Source organism: Oncorhynchus tshawytscha, linkage group LG16, assembly GCF_018296145.1.
Source record: "Oncorhynchus tshawytscha isolate Ot180627B linkage group LG16, Otsh_v2.0, whole genome shotgun sequence".
Lineage (NCBI taxonomy): Eukaryota > Metazoa > Chordata > Actinopteri > Salmoniformes > Salmonidae > Oncorhynchus > Oncorhynchus tshawytscha.
Window position 1 is genome coordinate 41191684 of NC_056444.1, and position 23994 is coordinate 41215677.

A 23994-nucleotide genomic window follows, 5' to 3' on the forward strand; every position below is an offset into this window, starting at 1 on the left:
TTTTACTATTTTCTACATTGTATAATAGTGAAGACATAAAAACTATGAAATAACACATATGGAATCATGTAGTAACCAAAAAAGTGTTAAACAAATCAAAAAATATTTTCTATTTGAGATTCTTCAAAGTAACCACCCTTTGCCTCGATAACAGCTTTGTACACTCTTGGCTTTCTCTCAACCAGCTTCATGAGGTAGTCACCTGGAATGCATTTCAATTAACAGGTGTGCCTTGTTAAAAGTTAACTTAATGTGTTTGAGACAAGCAGTTGTGTTGTGACAAGGTAGGGTTGGTATACAGAAGATAGCCCTATTTGGTGAAATACCAAGTCCATATCATGGCAAGAACAGCTCAAATAAGCAAAGAGAAACAACAGTCCATCATTACTTTAAGACATGAAGGTCAGTCATACTTTAAGACATGAAGATCAGTCAATATGGAACATTTCAAGAACTTTGAAAGTTTCTTCAAGTGCTGTCGCAAAACCATCAAGTGCTATGATGAAACTGGCTCTCATGAGGACCGCCACAGGAAAGGAAGACCCGGAGGTATCTCTGCTGCATAGAATAAGTTCATTAGAGTTACCAGACTCAGAAATTGCAGCCCAAATAAAGGCTTCACAGAGTTCAAGTAACAGACCCATCTCAACATCAACTGTTCAGAAGAGACTGCATGAATCAGGCATTCATGGTGGAATTGCTCCAAAGAAACCACTGCTAAAGGACACCAATAAGAAGAATGGACATTAGACTGGTGGAAATTTGTCCATTGGTCTGATGAGTCCAAATTAGAGATTTTTGGTTCCAACCACTGTGTCTTTGTAAGACGCAGAGTAGGGGAACAGATGATCTCTGCATGTGTGGTTCCCACCGTGAAGTATGGAGGAGGTGGTGTGATGGTCCTTTCCTGGTGACACTGTGATTTATTTAGAATTCAGGGAAAGTTTAACCAGCATGGCTACCACAGCATTCTGCAGCGATACACCATCCCATCTGGTTTGGGCTTAGTGGGACTATCATTTGTTTTTCAACAGGAAAAGGACCCAAAATACACCTCCAGGCTGTGCCAGGGCTATTTGAGCAAGAAGGAAAGTGATGAAGTGCTGCATCAGATGACCTGGCCTCCACAATCACCCGACCTCAACCCAATTGAGATGGTTTGGGATGAGTTGGACCGCAGAGTGGAGGAAAAGCAGCCAACAAGTGCTCAGCATATGTGGGAAGCATTCCAGGTGAAGCTGGTTGAGAAAATGCCAAGAGTGTGCAAAGCTGTCATCAAGGCGAAGGGTGGTTACTTTGAATAATCTAAAATCTCAAATATATTTAGATTTGTTTAACACTTTTTTGGTTCCTACATGATTCCATGTGTTATTTCATAGTTTTGATGTCTTCACTACTATTCTACAATGTAGTAAATAGTAAAAATAAAAAAAATGAGTAGGTGAATGAGTAGGTGTGTCCAAACTTTTGACTGGTACTGTAGTTTGAATAAAATATCACAAAAATGGTGCAGCAGTTTAACACACTTGATATTAAATTGTGGTGCTTTCAGCTCTTCTCAAAGAATAGTATCTTTTTATGTACAGTGTGAGCTGATACCTGGAAAAAGATCTTGCCTGTGATATGAATACTGTGATGCTAATTTAGTCCTATTTCTCCGTCAAAACATAAACAGGAACATACATGTATGAAATACATAGTATGTGACCATTCATATACTGTATTTGTGTATTGAATTAACAGAAAATGGCTTTCAAGTCTTACAAATCGAATAAAGCACAATAATGAATATGTTGTCGTCTTCTTTTACTATTGCATTATATCAGGGTTTTATTTCCCCATAGCAAATCAACATATTAAGATTCATATTTTCAAAACGATACAATCAAAAAAATACTCCCTGGAAGAGATGGCTTTTCAATAGCAAATAGCTACACCGACAACAGCACTGGCCACTGGCAAACAGATTCAAACATTAAAAGATTCCACCAGGCTCCAGCAGAGAATACAATTGTTTGAAGTTATGGTGTCCCTCTCCTTGGCTTGTCTCTAGCTAGCCCTCAGGCCTGTCCCTGACTATGTCTCTGTCAGTCTGAGTTAGCAGCAGGTTATATTGAGTGAGATATGTGGTTCAGACCGTCTATGGAGCATCACAGGAGTCACCTTCAAGGAGCTCTAATGGCAGTGGGTGTGTAGGTCTAACCCTTAGATTGGAGGAAGCTGCTTGTCAATAAACTGCTTGATATCCATCATTTCCTGTTGGACACAAGAGAGACAAGTATTACAACACAAAATATAATACATTAATTTCATGTCAACTCTATTATGCATGTTTAAAGACTTCAAAAAGTGCCAATCTTCTAAGTTGAACCATAATTACAGAATTCACACAGCTGCTGTACAAACCATACTAACCTCAGGGCAGGCACTGTGAGGCATTCTGGGATAGGTATTATAGGTGATGTTGGATAGGTTACAGAGGGTCTTCCGTTTCTCCACTGTGAGACATTCAAAATTACGGGCACCAGAGGGACCGCCTCGCTATGGCACTGCAGGACATGCATCTCCTTGTTGGCAGAGTTGGCCGACACCTGAGAAAGGACAACATTAGGGTTATATTTCAAATCAGCTATGACTTGCGACGTCTCTAGAATGATTTTGTCGATGTCTGGGAATTTACTTTGACCATTGTTGATTTGTGTGGTTTGGTAAAAGTAACAAGCTAATAGACTGTTTACATTCCAAAACAATAGAATGGATCTTATGTATAACCTAAGTGCACCACAGAACACTTCCAATGCAGGATAGCCTATACTTGAGGGAGGGTGTACTGTAGAGGGAGCCAGCAGCTGAGAGCAACCATTCCCTCCAGCTTCTGTTGGGTCGTGAGAGCAGTGTAGAGAGACAACGCTCCATCCTGTATACACCAAAGGACACAAATAATTACTATCGCTATGTCTTACCACTGAGTTTAGTACATTTGAGCGTTGTTTTACAGGTTTTTATTGTCACAGGCTAGTCTACCTGAGAAAACCCACCAAGAACAATTCTGTGGGATGTTATTCCAATCTTCACTTCTTGATCAATCAGCGTTTTAGCTGAGAAGACAGGCAGCACTCAATGAAATCAAACTCAAATAGAATCAAGCTCAGGTTCATACAGTTTAAAACATTACCATACTGTATGCCCTAGTGCAGCTACATCCAAACCATGTAGACTCACTTTTCTCTGAAACATGTTTAATACCAGCTTCGTCTTCCTCTGCATCTGTTTGCAACCCGATGATGTCAAACCTATAACATAGAGGGGAGTGATTAACCCAAATCGGCTACTGTTCTTGGATATTGCCTTCCTTTTAATCAAATTAAATAAACTTGACTTTTTACCAGGAGGGTATGGTCATGCCCACGTTTAATGTAACAGGCTTGAATGGACTGAAACATTTACATTTTAAAAAACAGTTTCACTGTCATTAATAAATGCATATACAGTTGAAGTCGGAAGTTTACATACACCTTAGCCAACTACATTTAAACTCAGTTTTTCACAATTCCTAACATTTAATCCAAGCAAAAATGATCTGTCTAAGATCAGTTAGGATCACCACTTTACTTTAAGAATGTGAAATGTCAGAGTAATAGTAGAGAGAATTATTTATTTCAGCTTTATTTCTTTCATCACATTCCCAGTCGGTCAGAAGCTTACATACACTCAATTAGTATTTGGTAGCAATGCCTTTAAATTGTTTCACTTGGGTCAAACGTTTTCGGGTAGTCTTCCACAAGCTTCCCACAATATGTTGGGTGAATTTTGGCCCATTCCTCCTGACAGAGCTGGTGTAACGGAGTCAGGTTTGTAGGCCTCTTTGCTCGCACACGCTTTTGCAGTTATGGCCACACATTTTCTACAGGATTGAGGTCAGGGCTTTGTGATGGCCACTCCAATACCTTGACTTTGTTGTTCTTAAGCCATTTTACCACAACTTTGGAAGTATGCTTGGGGTCATTGTCTATTTGGAAGACCCATTTGCGACCAAGCTTTAACTTCCTGGCTGATGTCTTGAGATGTTGCTTCAATATATCCACATAATTTCCCTTCCTCATGAAACCATCAATTTTCAGAATTGCACCAGTCCCACCTGCAGCAAAGCACGACCACAACATGATGCTGCCACCCCCGTGCTTCATGGTTGGGATGGTGTCCTTCAGCTTGCAAGCCTCCCCCTTTTCCTCCAAATATAACGATGGTTATTATGGCCAAACAGTTCTCTTTTTGTTTAATCTGTCACGACTTCCGCCGAAGTCGGTTCCTCTCCTTGTTTGGGTGGCGCTCGGCGGTCGACATTGCCGGCCTTCTAGCCATCGCCAATCCACTTTCATTTTCCATTGGTTTTGTCTTTGTTTCCAACACACCTGGTTTTCATTTCCCAATTACTGGTCATGTATTTAACCCTCTGTTTCCCCCATGTCTTTCTGTGTGATTGTTTATTGTTCATGTCGCTACGTTTCCTGATGGTTTTGTGGCAACTGTTATTGTTCGCACATTGGTACTGTTAATTGTGCTATTTTCTTGAGTAAAGTGCGTTGTTCACTCATCTCTCCTGCGCCTGACTTCATGCAGCAGCTACGCCCACAGTCTGACATCATCAGACCAGAGGACATTTCTCCAAAAAGTATGATCTTTGTCCCCATGTGCAGTTGCAAACCATAGTCTTTTTTTATGGCGGTTTTGGATCAGTGGCTTCTTCCTTGCTGAACGGCCTTTCAGGTTATGTCGATATAGGACTCGTTTTACTGTGGATATAGATACAATTGTACCTGTTTCCTCCAGCATCTTCAATAGGTCCTTTGCTGTTGTTCTGGGATTGATTTGCACTTTTCGCACCAAAGTACGTTCATCTCTAGGAGACAGAACACATCTCCTTCCTGAGCGGTATGACGACTGCGTGGTCCCATGGTGTTTATACTTGCGTAATATTGTTTGTACAGATGAACGTGGTATATTCAGACATTTAAAAATTGGTCCCAAGGATGAAGCAGACTTGTGGAGGTCTACAAAAAAATATAGAATTCTGAGGTCTTGGCTGATTTATTTAGATTTTCCCATGATGTCAAGCAAAGAGGCACTGAGTTTGAAGGTAGGCCTTGAAATACAACCACAGGTGCACCTCCAATTGAATCAAATGATGTCAATTAGCCTATCAGAAGCTTCTAAAGCCATGAAATAATTTTCTGGAATTTTCCAAGCTGTTTGAAGGCACAGTCAACTTAGTGTATGTAAACTTCTGATCCACTGGAATTGTGATACAGTGAATTGTAAGTGAAATAATGTGTCTGTAAACAATTGTTGGAAGAATTTACTTGTCATGCACAAAGTAGATGTCCTAACCGACTTGCCAAAACTATATTTTGTTTACAAGAAATTTGTGGAGTGGTTGAAAAACAAGTTTTAATGACTCCAACCTAAGTGTATGTACACTTCCGTTTTCAATTGTATTAACAAAATGTAATCAATAATCACTATCATCTACAATCTCCAAGTACAGGAGCTGTGCTTGTCCACAGAGGTACTCACGAGTGAGGACACATGTATTTCACATGTGGTGTCTGGATCCCAGCAAAAGCCTCTGCCCAGCCATTGCTATGAACAAAAGCAAAAGATATCTTATGAGCTGAAGACTACAGTAAATGGAAATAATATGACAGATTACTCTTGAGTCAATGGTGAGTGGTAGGAGTAAATTGAGGGATGAAATGAATGAGCTGTACTGCACATACCCAGTGTCACCCAGGCCATGAAGAAATATCACCTGTAATGCAAAAGAGATACATAAATGCACAATGTGGTTAGCTTTATTGACAACACTTTAATGTCAATGGCTTGTCGGTCTCGGTTTGGGGTGTTCAACCCTCCACCTGCAAGCTATAGTGCAGGCTTTTGTTACAGCCCTACACTAAAACAACTGGTACTAGCAGCCCACTAGGGGGGCATTTACTGTGAATACAGACGTATGTGAGACAATAATGTGAGAGCTATTGTCTGCAACAACATGCATGTTGCCTTCAATGCTCGCTGCCAAACATCCCTCACTCACCGCTGCAGTAGCTTTCTGAGCGGCAGGTAAAATAGCAGGCAACGGCAACGACATATTATTACCGCACATACAACCAGTGGCAGATTTAGGTATAGGCGACATGAGCCACCGCCCAGGGCGGCACGGGGCACCCACAAAAAAAATCGTAATGGTGACATTTGCGTGATCAGTTTTCTATCGCTCATTTGCATGTTACGTCAATGATATCATGTCACCGTGTGGGACTGTGGGTCAATTAACCTTGTCGGAGTGGGCGCCCTGATTCTAGTTTGTGAGCTAGGCAGGCTACTGCCTGGGAAGGTCTCCCACTCAGAAGTACGAGATGGGGAGGGGGGTGTGGGTAGGTTGACCTCAGGTCTCCCCACTGGAAGCCCGAGGTAGGGAGAGCGGGGGAATCTATCAAATAGTGTACCTCTAACTTTGTACAGTACTGCACACCACCAAGGTGAATTGGTTTAGTCTTGGCTCTTGGTTTTACAGTGTTGGGGGATGGGTAATGTATTGATGCTCAAGTGCCTAATCAACACAAATTTGTTTCTATTTGTCTTTGTTACTTCTTTTTTATATTCATGAGTCTTATTTTATTTATATTTGTATATTTATATAGTTTTAAATGTTATGATAATTTTTTTGTGTTCCAAATGTCTGAATTTTTTTTGTTAGTGCTGGGGGCGCTTTGTTCGCCCAGGGAGCCAAACAGGCTAGAACCGCCACTGCATACAACGTACGTAGCTGGCGTTCAACAACATAATTGACGATGTATGCTTGGATGGGAAGAAAGCGTTCAATTTGTATCGCCCTTGGCCCTATGATTTGCGATAGTTATGAGGGTACAGTTTGTTTACGTAGTGGCGGGCATCAGTTTGGCAGAGAGCGAGCGCAGTACACATTCATTAACTGGTAAACACAATGGATAGGACAATATTATAATCCAATCAAGCTGTAGGAAATCTATATGTTCCAAAAATCAGTGAAACAATGGTACTTCCGCTTCCGGCATGTGGATTATGTCACGTGAGCCACATCCATGGTTCCTGATTTTGTCCTTGGGTAACACTGGCATGTGGAGAGAACAATGTCTTTTACCAAAAAACCTGGTGGGAAGGCATTAGATATTTTGCAGAATTTGCCTCGTATTACATTAGCAAACTTGCGACCGGAACCGGGGACGAAGAAAGCTGTAAGTATGCGTTTATTAGCTAGCCCAAAAGTTTCTGAAAATCTAGCAAGCTAGCTATCATGGCTAGAATAGCCAGAGAGGAAGAGGAAAAGAGGGCCCAACTCGGCTTAAAATCTGTCCCTCCAACAGGTGGCGTTTTTTCGCCCACCAAGCAAGGAGTTCTTGCTGTCGAATTTGGTCAACAACAAAATATAATGGCTTATTTGCTACGTGAGGTTTATTTGATCAAATAGATGTTTCCTAATGCTTGAGTTGTTACTAGTGTACTGGTATAAATAGGAGATGTGACATCCCTGCAACTTTGAGAAAAAACACTTTACATCGGAGTTGTCTCGAGATGGCTAAGCATGTTCATGTCAAAGCATGTTTATTTTTATTATTTTTAAATCCTCTTTTATTATTATTACATTTCAAATTACAATACAGTAACCACAAAAACAGGATATCAGTACACGTCTGAAGAAACATAAAATAACATTAAAGTAAAAAATTAAAAAATCACATGAATTGAGTTTTAAAAGTTAAAGTGCCTAAAATAAGGTCAAGGGTTACAAATCTGTGATAGAGTTGTAAGAATACAGTGGGTTTTTTTTTGTTATTGACTAATGCTAGAGATTATATTGGATTTGAAGTAGAAAAAAATAGACTGTCTCACGGTGTACTATTATGGTATTAAAGTCATTCAAATATTTTTCTAAATCACTTAAATGGAACCTTTATTTAACAAGGCAAAACAGTTAAGAACAAATTCTTATTTAAAATTACGGCCAAACCCGGACGACGCTGAGCCAATTGTGCACCGCCCTATTGGACACAATCACGGCCGGATGTGATGCAGCCTGGATTAACTGAGAGAACATGTATTATCAGCTCAAGAGAATAAGCCATTTAATTAGGCGACCAGTTCACCTGTGGGGTGTAATAAATTATCAAAATGATCAGACTCAGAACATGACATTAAAACCAGTCCAACAATGTTGATGAACAGCAACACATACCAGTGTTTAAAATAGAAAAAACAACAATCATTAGGAATTCCTAATCATCAATTACCATGTGAATAGTTTCACAACCTTAAAGTTTTTTTTAAAGGTGTATGTTTTTAACCAGTTCAATAAAATGTAATATAAATGTCAGAATTAATGAACAATAAAAAATTAACATAGTGAACAATAACTCATTAACCTATTTATTTATTGTGTTTGTGGCCTATCAGTGGGAAAGCTGGGGGTTTCTTCAGATTGATAAATTTATTAAAGTCTGGAGTGATGGTTGACAGGTCAACTCAGAGGTCGTGCTGGCTGTCCAGTCTGTTTCTGCTTTTAGTTTTCAGCACGGCCATAGCAGAGAAGCCACTTTCACACAAATAGGCAGTGCTGATTCACTACAGGCGAAAGCAGGATACTCTGCACCAGAACTGTGGCTGTGTCTGCGATCAAATGACAGCAAATTGTTTTTCTCATTTTGTCTGTCATAGTTGAAGTGTACCTATGATGAAAATTACAGGCCTCTCTCATCTTTTTAAGTGGGAGAACTTGCACAATTGGTGGCTGACTAAATACTTTTTTGCACCACTGTATGTCCTCAAACATGTGCTGGATTCTCCTTGTGGTGTCATTGGCTAGGGGTATGGTTTTAAGTTTGTTGGCGGCGGACTCTCCCACGATTTTAGTGCACATGTCAATGCAGCAGGTTGCTCTTAGCAATACGCTGGGCCACAATGTATGATGTGCGAAGTGCCTTTTCTTGTACCGTGCATACGTTTTTAAATGAATCTTGTGAGGCCTCCAGATATTGACATATCTTTTAAAAAAAGAAAGTCAACTGTCTTATCTTTGTGGCTTGGATGGTTGGTGCCCAGATGCCTTTTCATTTTGGAGGGTTTCATGCTCTCATTAGCTAGCTCATTGCATAGGACCCACTGCAGTCAGTCCTCATCCTGCCTCTCTTCTATACATGTTATGTAAAACGATATTTGATGAAGTCGGGGAGGTATGATGCTAATAGCAGATGCTATTGCGGGTGTAGCGAAATGTGTGTGGGGGGGGGCGAGAACGTTATTGTATTTGGTCAGTGAGTGCAGCGCGAAAACCATCCGAGTCTGAACGTAGCTAGCCATTTCACCACTGTGGACGCACTGCTTGTGTTAAGTCAGCAACAATAAGTGGTGCAGCGGTATCCTTTCAAAATAAAAGTTTCGTTGCGGTGGTTACCTTTCAAAATGTAAAAAAAAAAAAAAGTTTTTATATTCTTGCACATTCCCGCGACCTTTAACATCGGTCACGACCCCCCCAGTTGAGAATCACTGCTCTAAGTCCATGAACTTAGACACGTTATTGCAAAGGTATATTTTTGGCAAGATTTTAAAGTGAATTTATTTTACTTAATTTGTTATACAAAATTTGTGAAGGGGAAACCAAGCTTTCTTCCATTTAATTTGAGTAACAAATGCATTCCAGAAGAATTTCCCTCTTGGGGAGATCTTGTTCTTGGAGTTTCTACATTTACTACATTTCTTATCCAACAGGGGGCAACCTTCTAACATACAGTACATTTGACTTTTTCCACATTTTGTTACCTTACAGCCTTATTCTAAATGGATTACATTGATGAGGGGGGAAAACAATCTACAAACAATACCCCATAATGACAAAGCAAAACAGTTTTTTTTTACATTTTTGCAAATGTATTAAAAAATAAAAACTGAAATCACATTTACGTAAGTATTCAGATCCTTTACTCAGTACTTTGTTGAAGAACCTATGGCAGTCAAGTCTTCTTGGGTATGACACTACAAGCTTGGCACACCTGTATTTAGGGAGATTCTCCCATTCTTCTCTGTAGATCCTCTCAAGCTCTGTCAGTTTGGATGGGGACCGTCGCTGCACAGCTATTTTCAGGTCTCCAGAGATGTTCGATCTTGTTCAAGTCCGGGCTCTGGCAGGGCCACTCAAGGATATTTAGAGGCTTGTCCCGAAGCCACTCCTGTGTTGTCTTGGCCATGTGCTTAGGTTCGTTGTCCTGCTGGAAGGTGAACATTCGCACCGGTCTGAGGTCATGAGCGCTCTGGAGCTGGTTTTCATCAAGGATCTCTCTGTACTTAGCTCCGTTCATTTTTCCCTCGAACCTGACTAGTCTCCCAGTCCCTGCTGCTGAAAAACATCCCCACAGCATGATGCTGCCACCACCATGCTTCACCGTAGGGATGGTGCCAGATTTCCTCCAGACGTGACACTTGGCATTCAGGTCAAAGAGTTCCTTCTTGGTTTCATCAGACCAGAGAATCTTGTCTGGCAAACTCTAAGTGCGCTCTTATGTGCTTTTTTACTGAGGAGTTGCTTTCGTCTGGACACTACCATAAAGGTCTGATTGTTGGAGTGCTGCAGAGATGTTTGGCCTTCTGGAATGTTCTCCCATCTCCACAGAACTCTGGAGCTGTGTCAGATTGACCATCGGGTTCTTGGTGGTTTCAAACTTCTTCCATTAAAGAATGATTGAGGCCACTGTGTTCTTAGGGACCTTCAATCCTGCAGAAATGTTTTTGTACCCTTCCCCATATCTGCGCCTCGACACAATCCTGTCTCGGAGCTCTACGGACAATTCCTTCAACCTCATGGCTTGGTTTTTGCTCTTACATGACTTAACTGTGGGACCTTATATAGACAGGTGTGTGCCTTTTCCATGTAATGCCCAATCAATTGAATTTATCACAGGTGGACTCCAATGAAGTTGTAGAAACATCTCAAGGATGATCATTGGAAACAGGATGCACCTGAGCTCAATTTCGAGTCTCATAGCAAAAGGTCTGAATACTTATGTAAATAAGGTATCAGTTTTTTTTGTTGAGATTTGCAAAAATGTTTAAACTTGTTTTGTGTTTGTCATTATGGAGTATTGTGTATAGATTGAGGGGGGGGAATTATTGAATCAATCTTAGAATAAGGCTGTAACATAACAACATTTGGGAAAAGGGAAGGGGTCTGAATGCACTGTAAGTTGTGCACCTATCTTGACATGTTCTCCTAAACACAAATTATATTTTGTTAATTAAGTCCTGAAGGTATTGCTTTACATATAGAATAAAATTATTTGATGTATTTGGAAGTTACATGTTTCTAAGAACTTTCTATAAGAGAGAATAATTCATTTTTTATCAAATAAATCAAGAACAAATACTTGTTAAAAACAACAGTATCTTTGTTCTACAAAAGTGCCTTGTGTGGGGAGAAGTTGTGGACAACTTATTTTCCAGGCTAAAATGTATTTTTCAGGAAATGTGGAGAGTTTGATGGGTAATTTTGCTGGAGAATAGTTGCATTTCCACAAATGTAAGACCACCCAATTTCATAAAAATATGACAGGGAATGAGGTACCATATAGATTCAGAGCTAAGCATACATTTTTTAAATTCAGTTTTACTTTAAAGATATTGTTGATATCAATCAAATCTAGTACTTCAAGCCCATCAGCTCTTTGGTTTGATATTACAGACTTCTTAATTTTGCATTGTTTATTTTTCCATATAAAGTCTAGGAAAGTTTTGTTGATATCCTTGCTGGTTTGATCCACTACAAATAGGGATTGAGCATGGTAGACAAAACGTGACAGGACCCTCCTACTTTCGACAATAAAAACCTTCCAACAATCGAGACGTCACGTAAGGGCCAGTTATTAAAGATAGATTTTGTATTCTTTAATCTCTGAGAGAAATTGAGATGTTGACGGACAATGTTTTTTTTGCCATGTGCAGCCTTAAATATTTCACATTATCTTTCACTGGAATATACTCAACAGATTGATAATTTGAGTTATGTATGGATAATATTTCGCTTTTATTTAACTTAAGTTCCAGACCAGAAGCAGCAGAAGAGAATGATTTGATAATATTAAGTGCAATAGTAACTTGATCCTTGTCTTTTAGAAATAGCTGTATCGTCTAGATATGTATAGAACTATTCATATCTTTATAAAATACACTGCTCAAAAAAATAAAGGAACACTTAAACGACACCATGTAACTCCAAGTCAATCAGACTTCTGTGAAATCAAACTGTCCACTTAGGAAGCAACACTGATTGACAAATGTCACATGCTGTTGTGCAAATGGAATAGACAACAGGTGGAAATTATAGGCAATTAGCAAGACACCCCCAATAAAGGAGTGGTTCTGCAGGTGGTGACCAGACCACTTCTCAGTTCCTATGCATCAAAGCTGATGTTTTGGTCACTTTTGAATGCTGGCGGTGCTTTCACTCTAGTGGTAGCATGAGACGGAGTCTACAACCCACACAGGTGGCTCAGGTAGTGCAGCTCATCCAGGATGGCACATCAATGCGAGCTGTGGCAAGAAGGTTTGCTGTGTCTGTCAGCGTAGTGTCCAGAGCATGGAGACGCTACCAGGAGACAGGTCAGTACATCAGGAGACGTGGAGGAGGCCGTAGGAGGGCAACAACCCAGCAGCAGGACCGCTACCTCCACCTTTGTGAAAGGAGGAGCACTGCTAGAGCCCTGCAAAATTACCTCCAGCAGGCCACAAATGTGCATGTGTCTGCTCAAATGGTCAGAAACAGACTCCATGAGGGTGGTATGAGGGCCCAACGTCCACAGGTGGGGGTTGTGCTTACAGCCCAACACCGTGCAGGACGTTTGGCATTTGCCAGAGAACACCAAGATTGGTAAATTCGCCACTGGAGCCCTGTGCTCTTCACAGATGAAAGCAGGTTCACACTGAGCACATGTGACAGTCTGGAGACGCCGTGGAGAACGTTCAGCTGCCTGCAACATCCTCCAGCATGACCGGTTTGGCGGTGGGTCAGTCATGGTGTGGGGTGGCATTTCTTTGGGGGCCGCACAGCCCTCCATGTGCTCGCCAGATGTAGCCTGACTGCCATTAGGTACCGCAATGAGATCCTCAGACCCCTTGTGAGACCATATGCTGGTCTGGTTGGCCCTGGGTTCCTCCTAATGCAAGACAATGCTAGACCTCATGTGGCTGGAGTGTGTCAGCAGTTCCTGCAAGAGGAAGGCATTGATGCTATGGACTGGCCCGCCCGTTCTGGGAGGAGATCCCTCAGGAGACCATCCGCCACCTCATCAGGAGCATGCCCAGGCATTGTAGGGAGGTCATACAGGCACGTGGAGGCCACACACACTACTGAGCCTCATTTTGACTTGTTTTAAGGACATTACATCAAAGTTGGATCAGCCTATAGTGTGGTTTTCCACTTTAATTTTGAGTGTGACTCCAAATCCAGACGTCCATGGGTTGATAAATTTGATTTCCATTGATCATTTTTGTGGGATTTTGTTGTCAGAACATTCAACTATGTAAAGAAAAAAGTATTTAATAAGAATATTTCATTCATTCAGATCTAGGATGTGTTATTTTAGTGTTCCCTTTATTTTTTTGAGCAGTGTATATTAATAATGGAGACAAAGCTAGTTCCGAAACCAATAGTGTACAACGAATGTATTAGGAATTTGTGTTAAATTGTATCAAATGCTTACAAAAGTCGAGGAAAAGAATAATAGCTTCTGATTCAATTGAATCGGCGTAATCAATCAAGTCTAAAACTAACCTTATGTTACAGCTGATGTGGTGACCTTTCATGAAACCAGTTTGGGTTTCATTAACAAGGTGTTAAAAAAAATTTTTTAAAGTCTTATTAGCATATGCCAAAGTTATCAATTTATAATCTGTATTTAATAATGTAATAGGTCTCCAATTATCTATGAGAAGGGGATCTTTATCAGGTTTTGGTATTAAGGAAATAAGCCCTTGTTTCATGGTACTTATCATCTCACCCTTTAGCTAGGCATTCTTGGAACATGTTGAATACTGGTCCCTCTAAATGTTCCCAAAAGTGTAAATTGAATTCCACAGAAAGATCATCTGTTCCAGGTGCTTTGCCCTTCTTCATAGATTTAAGAGCATCTCTAATCTTTGCTCTAGATCTAATAAAGGGCCCTTTAGCTAAATCCATGTACATTTGATCTAGTTCTATTCCAGAGATGTGAACACAGACACTGTATTACATTAATAGTGAAGAAAGAATAGCACAAACACTGATAATGTGAATCAAATTCTGTCTCATCTATCATTTTGTAGGAGAAGAAGCGAGGCAGAGGCCAACATGGAGGAAACAGAAGTGGCCGGGGTCACAAAGGGGAGAGGCAGCGAGGCAACCGACCTCGCCTGGGGTTCGAGGGGGGTCAGACTCCCTTCTATCTAGCCATCCCCAAATACGGCTACAATGAGGGACACAGGTAGCCATGTTCTGTTGGTCATACTATCAAACGGGCATAACGTTCCAATACAGAGATGCAGTCTGAGAAGCAACAAAGTAAGGCTTTGTAGCTTTTCATACTGTATCTCTGTACTGTAATTGTTATTGCCTTGATGTCAATCACATTTTCTTTACGTTATAGCCGTTTGTTTAGGGACAGGAGATTATGCTCACAAATGTGTGCTTTTCTTCCTAGTCGGCGAGCTCAGTACCAGCCACTGACCTTGAACAGGCTGCAGTATCTGATTGACCTGGGCCGGATTGACCCCACTCAGCCCATTGACCTGACACAGCTGGTCAACGGCAGGGGAGTGACCATCCAGCCCCAGAAGAGGGACTATGGTGTTCAGCTTGTTGGCGAGGTATTTACATTGGCTACATTTACACCTATGAGCTGTCATGACTGTGTCTCCGCTTGATTTGGGGGTGAATTCATTGTTACGGAAGCTTGTGGATGAAACACGATCCCACCAAGGTAGTTGATTACTTATATTTATGTAAAGCAAGGAAGATCTGTTATTTAGTGCACATATATTTTGCCAGTAGGGGGCAGTATTTAGCTAATTAGATTGTAGTGTGATTATGCTAGACCAGAGGCAGTTTTTTTCCCCGTTCTGTAGGTTTGTTCTGTATTGATTGAAAATCAATTTTCTCTGTTCTTGCATCCAATTGTGTGTGTTATCAGGGTGCTGGTATCTTTGCAGCGAAAGTCAACATAGAAGTTCAGATGGCGTCTGAGGAGGCCATTGCTGCCATTGAGAGAAACGGAGGGATCGTCACTACAGGTTTCTATGACCCCAGAAGTCTCGGTGAGTAGTAGTGATGGTAATGTCGTAGTAGGTAACACTTTACAATAAGTTTCCATTTGTAAAGTGTTTATAAAGGGGTTATAATTATGTTATTAAGTTATTTAATCAAATGCATTAAACTATTAATAAACGGTTATATCGCATTGGTCAAAATAGTGCAATATCTGGTCAGTGTTTGCCAATTACCAGTGTTTGCCAATTATCAGTGTTTGCCATTTACCTCCAGTTATTAACCATTTATAAATGCACTTACAAATGCATATATTGATGAACCCTTATGCAACCGTATTGTCAATAGTTGCATAGTTGAACAATAGTTATTTTCTCACTTGGGTGTGATGCATTGGTGCTCTGTCCCTGGAACAGACAAGCTTTGTTTTCATGTGTCTTGGCCCACGTTTGAAACCCTGATGCCCTGGACAAATTTACATCCAGGACATAATTAAATTATTACCCCTTACCAGATTATATCAACACACATTTACCACTTCTCTGTGATAGTCCAAGTATGGTGAATGCTCTGGTGTGAAATGGTAACCCTAATACCTTTGGTCTGTGTAACAGTGGAAGATATATCCTCTCACAACATGGACTGTTTTAGTCTTCATACCCACAATTAATTGACTGAACATGCTTAACTATGTGCTATCTTCTCTCATGTATGTGGTGATGAGTACCCAATACTGTCCTATAAGTATGTCTAAACTCTGAGTGAACTCTCAAATCTATAAATGATTTACCAACATGTATAACTGCTAAAAGTATACCTTATTTTAAGTAACAGATCTATGAACATTTATAACTGCTCAAATTATACCTTATTTTAAAGTGTCAATCCACAGACCAATAACAAATTAGTCACCAATATTTATAACTGCTGAAAAGATTCCTTTAAACGTCGCAGAAATCGCTCTTCCATTTCCTGGTTGCCTAATTTCAGTTTTGTGACAAAACAAGCATTCATTGTGTGGACAATCATTGAACCATCTAGACCGCTGTAAAATATTTTTCCCATAACCCAGAATATCGTATTTTTAGCTGTGTGAAGTTGGTGTATAAAACTGAAGGTAAAAACAGGAAGCATAGAAATAGCGCGCATAGAACAAATGTACCACTTATTAGACTTGCTTTAAATGAGAATGACAGATCTAGAATCTTTTAAAGGAAGTGGAACCCTACTGACTATTTATTAATGAGCTAGGCCTACCAATATTTACATCTTCAAAAAATATACCTTAAAAGAAAGAAACCTTCTGGCCATTTATTAATGTCAAGATACAAACATTTTATAACAGTATATAACTTCCTCAAACATGCAATACATACTAAGAATAACATTTAATTTAATAGAAGGATACATTGGGGGGACTCAAATCTGTATCCTATCTAATTCGGATAAACAGGGGGGGTCTTTTTCTCCCCTTTTTAACATTTACAAGTCAGAATAGGAATGTATAACAGATGAACTATTTAAACCTAACCTTATGGCAGGGATCATCAACTAGATTCAGCGCGGGCAAATGTTTTTGCTGAGCGGATGGTCAAGGGCCAGAACATAATTCCAAGTCATTTGTAAACTGCAAATTGACTGCAAGAGGCCCAAACTGATATAATGTTTGACTGAAACATAATTTCAAACCTTGCTTACATTTGTATACAATCACCTCTCTCTATTATGCGTGGGAATATTTGGGAACAGATTTTTTACATTAAAATCACTTGGAGCTGATTTCCTGGTGTTTAACAGTCTTATGTCCAACAGTGGGAAAAAAATAGATATTTATGTGTTATTTGTTCAGAAAACTTGGCAGTTAGGAATGTTAGGGAGAGGAATTTATGGCAACTTAGCATAGACACTAGCTAGCTACATTACTCTACTACCATCATTATCATAATTTCTACCATTTAGGCTTAGCTAATTATGTTATCCACTGCTAGCTAATAATATTAATAATAATAGCTAGAGTTTAACATTACTTGTCAACACTAATAGTTGACACTGATGAAAGGGCTTAACTAGGTAGTTACCACATTTTTTGCTAATACACTAGCTAGCTAGCAAGTTAAGTCTTAAAACAGGGGGTGTCTTTTTCTCGCTAGCTAGCCAGCAAACGTGATCTACTTATTTAGTTAGCTATATCATGCCAAAGATTATCTTGTGTTAAGTCGTCTAGCAGAATGTCTATATTCAAAAATACATTTTAGGTTTTATCTACTGCTAGCTAGCGTGCAAGCTAACGTTTCCTAGCTATGTAGGCAGGACAGATGTGCTAGCAAACATTAGCTAGCTGAGCAGCATGCTAAATCATCCAGGACAACTTCTGTATTCAAAACTGAAAGAAATTGCATAGAGAATTGACCCTTTCTCCGCTGTCAACATTTGTATCTTGTGAACGTTTATTTTGTGCAATCTTTTTGGTCTGGCCTTCGCACCTTTCTCATAGCCACGTCCATCATGATTCTTCACGACGCACTGTCACATGATGTCGGTGCCAACATGTTTTTCGGAAACCAGCAAACTGCACCAGTAGTTTGTGATCTTGGCTTGTGATCTTGAGATGAAGCCTTCATTCCTTGAATAAATAAGTGTACCAATTGTATTTTTTAAATTTAAAGTGCGGTGGGGCTGCCATAATTGACAGTGGGCCCCTGAACTGCTTTGTTCAGGGGCAGAATGAGAGATTTTTATATATTATATATATTGTCTAAAAATATACATGGGGGTTGGAAATTATGCTGCCCATTAAGTTGATGGAAGCCTCAATCTATCTGCAATATTAAAGCTGATTCTCCCCCAATAAAAAATAAAAGACATATCATTGGAGTTGACCATTGGTCTGAAAACCAATCATTTCTGTTCCTGGGAAAGAGCAAGAATGCATCATACCCAAAAGTGAGAAAATATCTATTGTTTAACTTTGCAACCGTTGAAAATAAGGTTGCATGATTATACAACGCATTTGTAAGTACATTTATAAATGGTTAATAGCTGGAGGTGTTTTGTTTATAACCTATTTATTAATGATTTATTATGCATTTACGTAATAATAAGTCCTTTTTATAAACCCTTTACAAATAGAACCCTATTGTAAAGTGTTACTCCGTAAGAAACACATTAAGCCAAAACTTGAATCATCTTGCTATGACGCCACTTACATTTTACACTTGGAGAGGTAGTAACTTTGTGCTTTGTTCTGTCTGTAGCGGTCCTGTGTAAGCCTGTGCCGTTCTTCTTAAGTGGACAGCCCATTCCAAAGAGAATGTTGCCTGGGGAGGACATGGTCCCGTACTACACAGATGCTGCCAACCGTGGTTACCTGGCAGACCCAGAGAAGATTCAAAAAGCACGGATAGCCTTGGCCCAGAAGTATGGCTACATTTTACCGGACATTTCCAAAGACGAGTTGTTCCACATGCTCTTTATGAGGAAGGACCCCAGACAGATCTTCTTTGGCCTCTCGCCAGGCTGGGTGGTCAACATGACAGAGAAAAAGATTCTGAAACCGACTGATGACAAACTGCTCCAATATTACAATTCTTAAAAATTATTAACATTAACATGCTCTGTTTATATACATAAATGTCATGATGGGTGATTTAAAATAAACGTCTCTTAGCATAACTGGCCAACGGATTCAGCTTTTTCAACACAACTCTATTAAATGTTCATAATTTAATGCCATGGTTCTCTCATTCGTCTTAGGGGTGTTTCACCCAAAATCTGAAAATAATGTATTTCTATTGTACATCTCTGTAAGAAAGGCACCATGCTTAATGATCAATGCTTATAGTGAATGGAGGAGTAAATTGAGGTTAGGTTATGCACACTACTTGACCAAAAGTATGTGGACCACTGCTCGTCGAGCATCTCATTCCAAAATCATGGGCATTAATATGGAGTTGGTCCCCCCTTTGCTACTATAACAGCCTCCTCTCTTCTGAGAAGGCTTTCCACTAGATGTTGGAACATTGCTGTGGGGACTTGCTTCTATTCAGCCATGAGGATTAGTGAGGTCGGGCACTGATGTTGGGTGATTAGGCCTGGCTCGCAGTCGGCGGTCCAATTCATTCCAAAGTTGTTTGATGGGGTTGAGGTCAGAGCTCTGCAGGCCAGTGAAGTTGTTCCCCACAGATCTTGACAAACCATTTCTTATATGGACCTCGCTTTGTGCACGGGGGCATTGTCAGGTTGAAACAGGAAAGGCCCTTCCCCAAACTGTTACCACAAAGTTGGAAGCACAGTTGTCTAGAATGTCATTGTATGCTGTAGCGTTAAGATTTCCCTTCGCTGGAACTAAGGGGCCTAGGCCGAACCATGGAAAAAAGCCCCATGCCGTTATTCCTCATCCACCAAACTTTACAGTTGGCACTATGCATTGGGGCAGGCAGCATTCTCCTGGCATCCACCAAACCCAGATCTGCCAGATGGTGAAGCATGATTCATCACTCCAGAGAACTTGTTTCCACTGCTCCAGAGTTCAGTGGCGGTGAGCTTTACACCACTTTAGCCGACCCTTGGCATTACGCATGGTGATCTTACGCTTGTGTGCGGCTGCGCGGCCATGTAAACCCATTTCATGAAGCTCCCAACTGACAGTTAATGTGCTGATATTGCTTCCAGAGGCAGTTTGGAACTCAGTAGTGAGTGTTGTAACCGAGGACGGACAATTTTTACATGCTTCAGCACTCGGCAGTCCCGATCTGTGAGCTTGTGTGGCCTACCACTTTGCGGCTGAGCCGTTGTTGCTCCTAGATGTTTCCACTTCACAATAACAACACTTACAGCTGACGGGCTGCTGTAGCAGGGCAGAAATTTGACAAACTGACTTGTTGAAAAGGTGGCATCCTATGACGGTGCCATGTTGAAAATCACTGAGCTCTTCAGTTAGGCTGTTTTTTGTTGTCGTCCCCCCCCAATTTTGTGGTATCCAATGGGTAGTTACAGTCTTGTCCCATCGCTGCAACTCCCGTACGAACTCGGGAGAGGCGAAGGTCAAGAGCCATGCATCCTCTGAAACACGACCCAGCCAAGCCGCACTGCTTCTTGACACAATGCCCGCTTAACCCGGAAGCCAGCCGCACCACAACGTGTCGGAGGAAACACCGTACACCTAGCGTCCGTTTCAGCGTGCATGCGCCCGGCCCGGCACAGGAGTCGCTAGAGCGCGATAAGACAAGGACATCCTTGCCATTCAAACAATTCCATAGCCCGGACGATGCTGGGCCAATTGTGCGCCACACCATGGGTCTCCTGGTCGTGGCCGGCTGCGACAGAGCCTGGACTCTAACAAGGATCTCTAGTAACACAGCTAGCACTGCGATGCAGTGCCTTAGACCACTGCACCACTCAGGAGGCATTAAGGCCATTCTACTGCCAACATTTGTCTATGGAGATTGCATGGCTGTGTGCTCGATTTTATGCACCTGTCAGCAATGGGTGTGGCTGAAATAGCCAAATCCACTCATTTCAAGGGGTGTCCACATATTTTTGTATTAGTGTGCAGTACCAGTACCAGTATATTAGTGTGCAGTACCAGTCAAAAGTTTGGACACCTTCTCATTCAATGATTTTTCTTTATTTGTACTATTTTCTACATTGTAGAATAATAGTGAAGACATAAACTATGAAATAACACCTATGGAATCATGTCGTAACAAAAAAAGCGTTAAACAAAATAATCTATTTTATTTTTTTAGATTCTTCAATGTAGCCACCCTTTGCCTTGATGATAACATTCTCTCAACCAGCTTCACCTGGAATGCTTTTATAACAGTCTTGAAGGAGTTCCCACATACACGGAGCACTTGTTGGCTGCGTTTCCTTCACTCTGCTGCCCAACTCTACCCAAACGATCTCAATTGGACTGAGGTTGGGTGATTGTGGATGCAGCACTCCACAACTCCACTGATGCAGCACTCCTTCTTGGTCGAAAAGCCCTTACACAGCCTTGAGGTGTGTTGGGTCATTGTCTTGTTGAAAAACAAATCATAGTCCCACTAAGTGCAAACCAGATGAGATGGCGTATCGCTGCAGAATGCTGTGGTAGCCATGGTGGTTAAGTGTACCTTGAATTTTAAATAAGTCACTGACAGTGTCACCAGTAAAGCACATTTCCTCCTCCATGCTTCACGGTGGGAACCACACATACAGAGATCATCCGTTCACCTACTCTGCATCTCACACAGACACGGCGGTTGGAACCAAAAATCTCAAATTTGGACTCATCAGACCAAAGAACTGATTTCCACCGGTCTAATGTCCATTCCTCGTGTTTCTTGGCCCAAGCAAGACTCTTCTTATTATTGGTGTCCTTTCAGTAATGGTTTCTTTGCAGCAATTTGACCATGAAGGCCTGATTCACGCAGTCTCCTCTGAACAGGTAATGTTGAGATGTGTTTCTTACTTGAACTCTGTGAAGCATTTATTTGACCTTCATGTCTCCGAGTAATGATGGACTGACGTTTCTCTTTGCTTATTTAAGCTCTTCTTGCCATAATATGGACTTGGTCTTTTACCAAATAGGGCTATCTTCTGTATGCCACCCATACCTTGTCACAACACAACTGATTGGCTCAAATGCATTAAGAAGGAAAGACATTCCACAAATTAACTTTTTAACAAGTCACACCTGTTAATTGAAATGCATTCCTGGTGACTACTTAATTAAGCTGATTGAGAGAATGCCAAGTGTGTGCAAAGCTTTCATCAAGGCAAAGGTTGGCTACTTTGAAGAATCTCATATAAAATATGGTTTGATTTAACTCTTTTTTTTGGTTACTACATGATTCCATATGTGTTATTTCATAGTTTTGATGTCTTCACTATTTAATCTACAATATATAAAATAGTAAAAAATGAAGAAACATTTTAATGAGTAGCTGTGTCCATACTTTTCACTGGTACTGTATATATGGCATACACTGAAGAGGGATAGCCTTGGGATAGCTCACACTTTGACTAATGTATTGACTTTGATTAATGTCTGCACGGCAGTCTCAGATGAAAGTGCTGTAATGATCACATCCGCTGGCGGTGCTTTAGGTCCCCTTACTGAGATACATCAATGATCAACACGATGGAAGGAACGTAGACCCCAACAGGTGAGGGGGAAATAAGGAAAATAAAAACTCAATGAAAACAGGAAACAGATGCATGCTGTGTGTTACATGTGAAAAGGCCTGCCTTAGATTGAGAAGGGGTTTTTAAATTAGTCATAGGCAGCTGTATCCTGGCCTGGACATTGGAATGATTCTATACCCCCTGTTTGGAACACAATCTGAAGCACACACTTGCCGTTTTGCCCCTGTTATGCTCTAAAGCTGACTGAAACGTAAAAGGTATTTAAAAAATGTCATGATGTTAATGTAATGCTCAAAAAACACTTCCTGGTTGTTATCTAAATGATCACCATTTCAGACAGGAAGGGGACAAGGTATTCCACATCACATTTCTGGAATTCCACCATTAGAATGCACCCCCAGTCAAGAAAACATGCATCTGACTAAAGGGCTTCTTTTGATGCAATCGGAAATATGTGCACATGCAAAACAACATCCATATAGTTAATCACCTTTCATTTCTTCATCATTCCTAATGATTTTAATTTGATCAGATACATTCTTTTAAACAACGCATATTTATACTGTATACTGGTAGTCGTCTGTACATATTCTTCCCAACAGATGTAAGCTATTGAATTTACAACATACTGTCCCATTGGCATTCCAGAATAAATGGCATCAGAAAAGTCATACACCCCGGCCTCTTCTATATGTGTTCTCCATAAATAACTTCATATTTATTTGTATTATTTTATCTGCATTATCTTCCAGTATGTAAATCAAGTAGCTTGGGTGTTTTGTAATATCAATTGCCAAAGGTGAAATAGATTTGAACATCCTTTTAGACTTTTACATTTGCAATGTTAGGGGAATTTTAGTGTACAACTTAATTTCTTAAATGTAAAATGTCCTAATCTTACTACGCATTTAGTTATAGCGTTTGTAAAGGTCTTATGCTATTTCTGTATATACTGCACAAATGTCACATTTGAATTCGAAGGCCATCATGAGTGTTTTTCTGGGTATGTGGTGGTGGGGGGGTGGGGGGGTCTCAGGATTGGCATCTTGTTGCCAATAATAAACTCCATACACACGTAGTAGATACAGTACACACATGGCAGGCCCTGCCAGGAAAACAAGCCTGAAACCTTACAGCATAATACTTTAAATAAATCACACCACAGGAAAGAAACTACACAATTACTGTTTATGGCAGAGCTGCAGTCCTTATCTTCAAAGCAACAGAAGTCCTTTTTAATCTGGATCAGGTCTGAACATTTAAAAAAAGAAGAGACTGTTTAAACTTTTGAGAGGTTTCTCTGAAATCCCTGGTCTGGAGTTCATGTTGAATTTAAAGTATCTACGCAGAAAGCATCCACATTTGTATAATAGTAGACTTAAGTGTTTTAGACTAAACTAAATTACACTTTAGCCCGACTAAACATTTGTTCTAAACTTCATTCACGTGGCCTGTCAATCGAGTGGTCTAAGCATTTTCTCCTACTTAAGACTAAAAAGATTTGCAGTGAGTTTACCAAGCATTTACCATGGCTTGTGCTACAA

The 23994-nt window shown here is 40.5% G+C and overlaps 2 protein-coding genes across 4 annotated transcripts; one reads left to right on the forward strand and one right to left on the reverse strand.

Moving 5' to 3' along the window:
• Positions 1-1787: 1787 nt before the first annotated feature.
• LOC112216570 (acyl-protein thioesterase 1-like) lies at positions 1788-6299 on the reverse strand. 3 transcript variants are annotated; one of them, XM_042299162.1, is made up of 8 exons: positions 6095-6299; positions 5778-5809; positions 5575-5640; positions 3223-3293; positions 3039-3098; positions 2773-2917; positions 2416-2591; positions 1788-2256 (listed from the first exon to the last, which is right to left on the reverse strand). In XM_042299162.1, the coding sequence occupies exons 1-7, from the start codon at positions 6194-6196 to the stop codon at positions 2516-2518; spliced, it is 552 nt and encodes a 183-aa protein (XP_042155096.1). In that variant the 5' UTR covers positions 6197-6299; the 3' UTR covers positions 1788-2256; positions 2416-2515. The 3 variants fall into 3 exon arrangements, with proteins under 3 accessions (XP_042155096.1, XP_042155094.1, XP_042155095.1); XM_042299160.1 differs by having other exon boundaries at positions 2416-2917; positions 6095-6296; XM_042299161.1 differs by lacking the exon at positions 3039-3098 and having other exon boundaries at positions 2416-2917; positions 6095-6296.
• A 792-nt stretch (positions 6300-7091) lies between these two features.
• On the forward strand, positions 7092-18991 carry LOC112215666 (39S ribosomal protein L15, mitochondrial). The gene is made up of 5 exons (XM_024374885.2): positions 7092-7274; positions 14383-14540; positions 14757-14922; positions 15246-15369; positions 18574-18991. The coding sequence occupies exons 1-5, from the start codon at positions 7170-7172 to the stop codon at positions 18909-18911; spliced, it is 891 nt and encodes a 296-aa protein (XP_024230653.1). The 5' UTR covers positions 7092-7169; the 3' UTR covers positions 18912-18991.
• The last annotated feature ends 5003 nt before the right edge of the window (positions 18992-23994 follow it).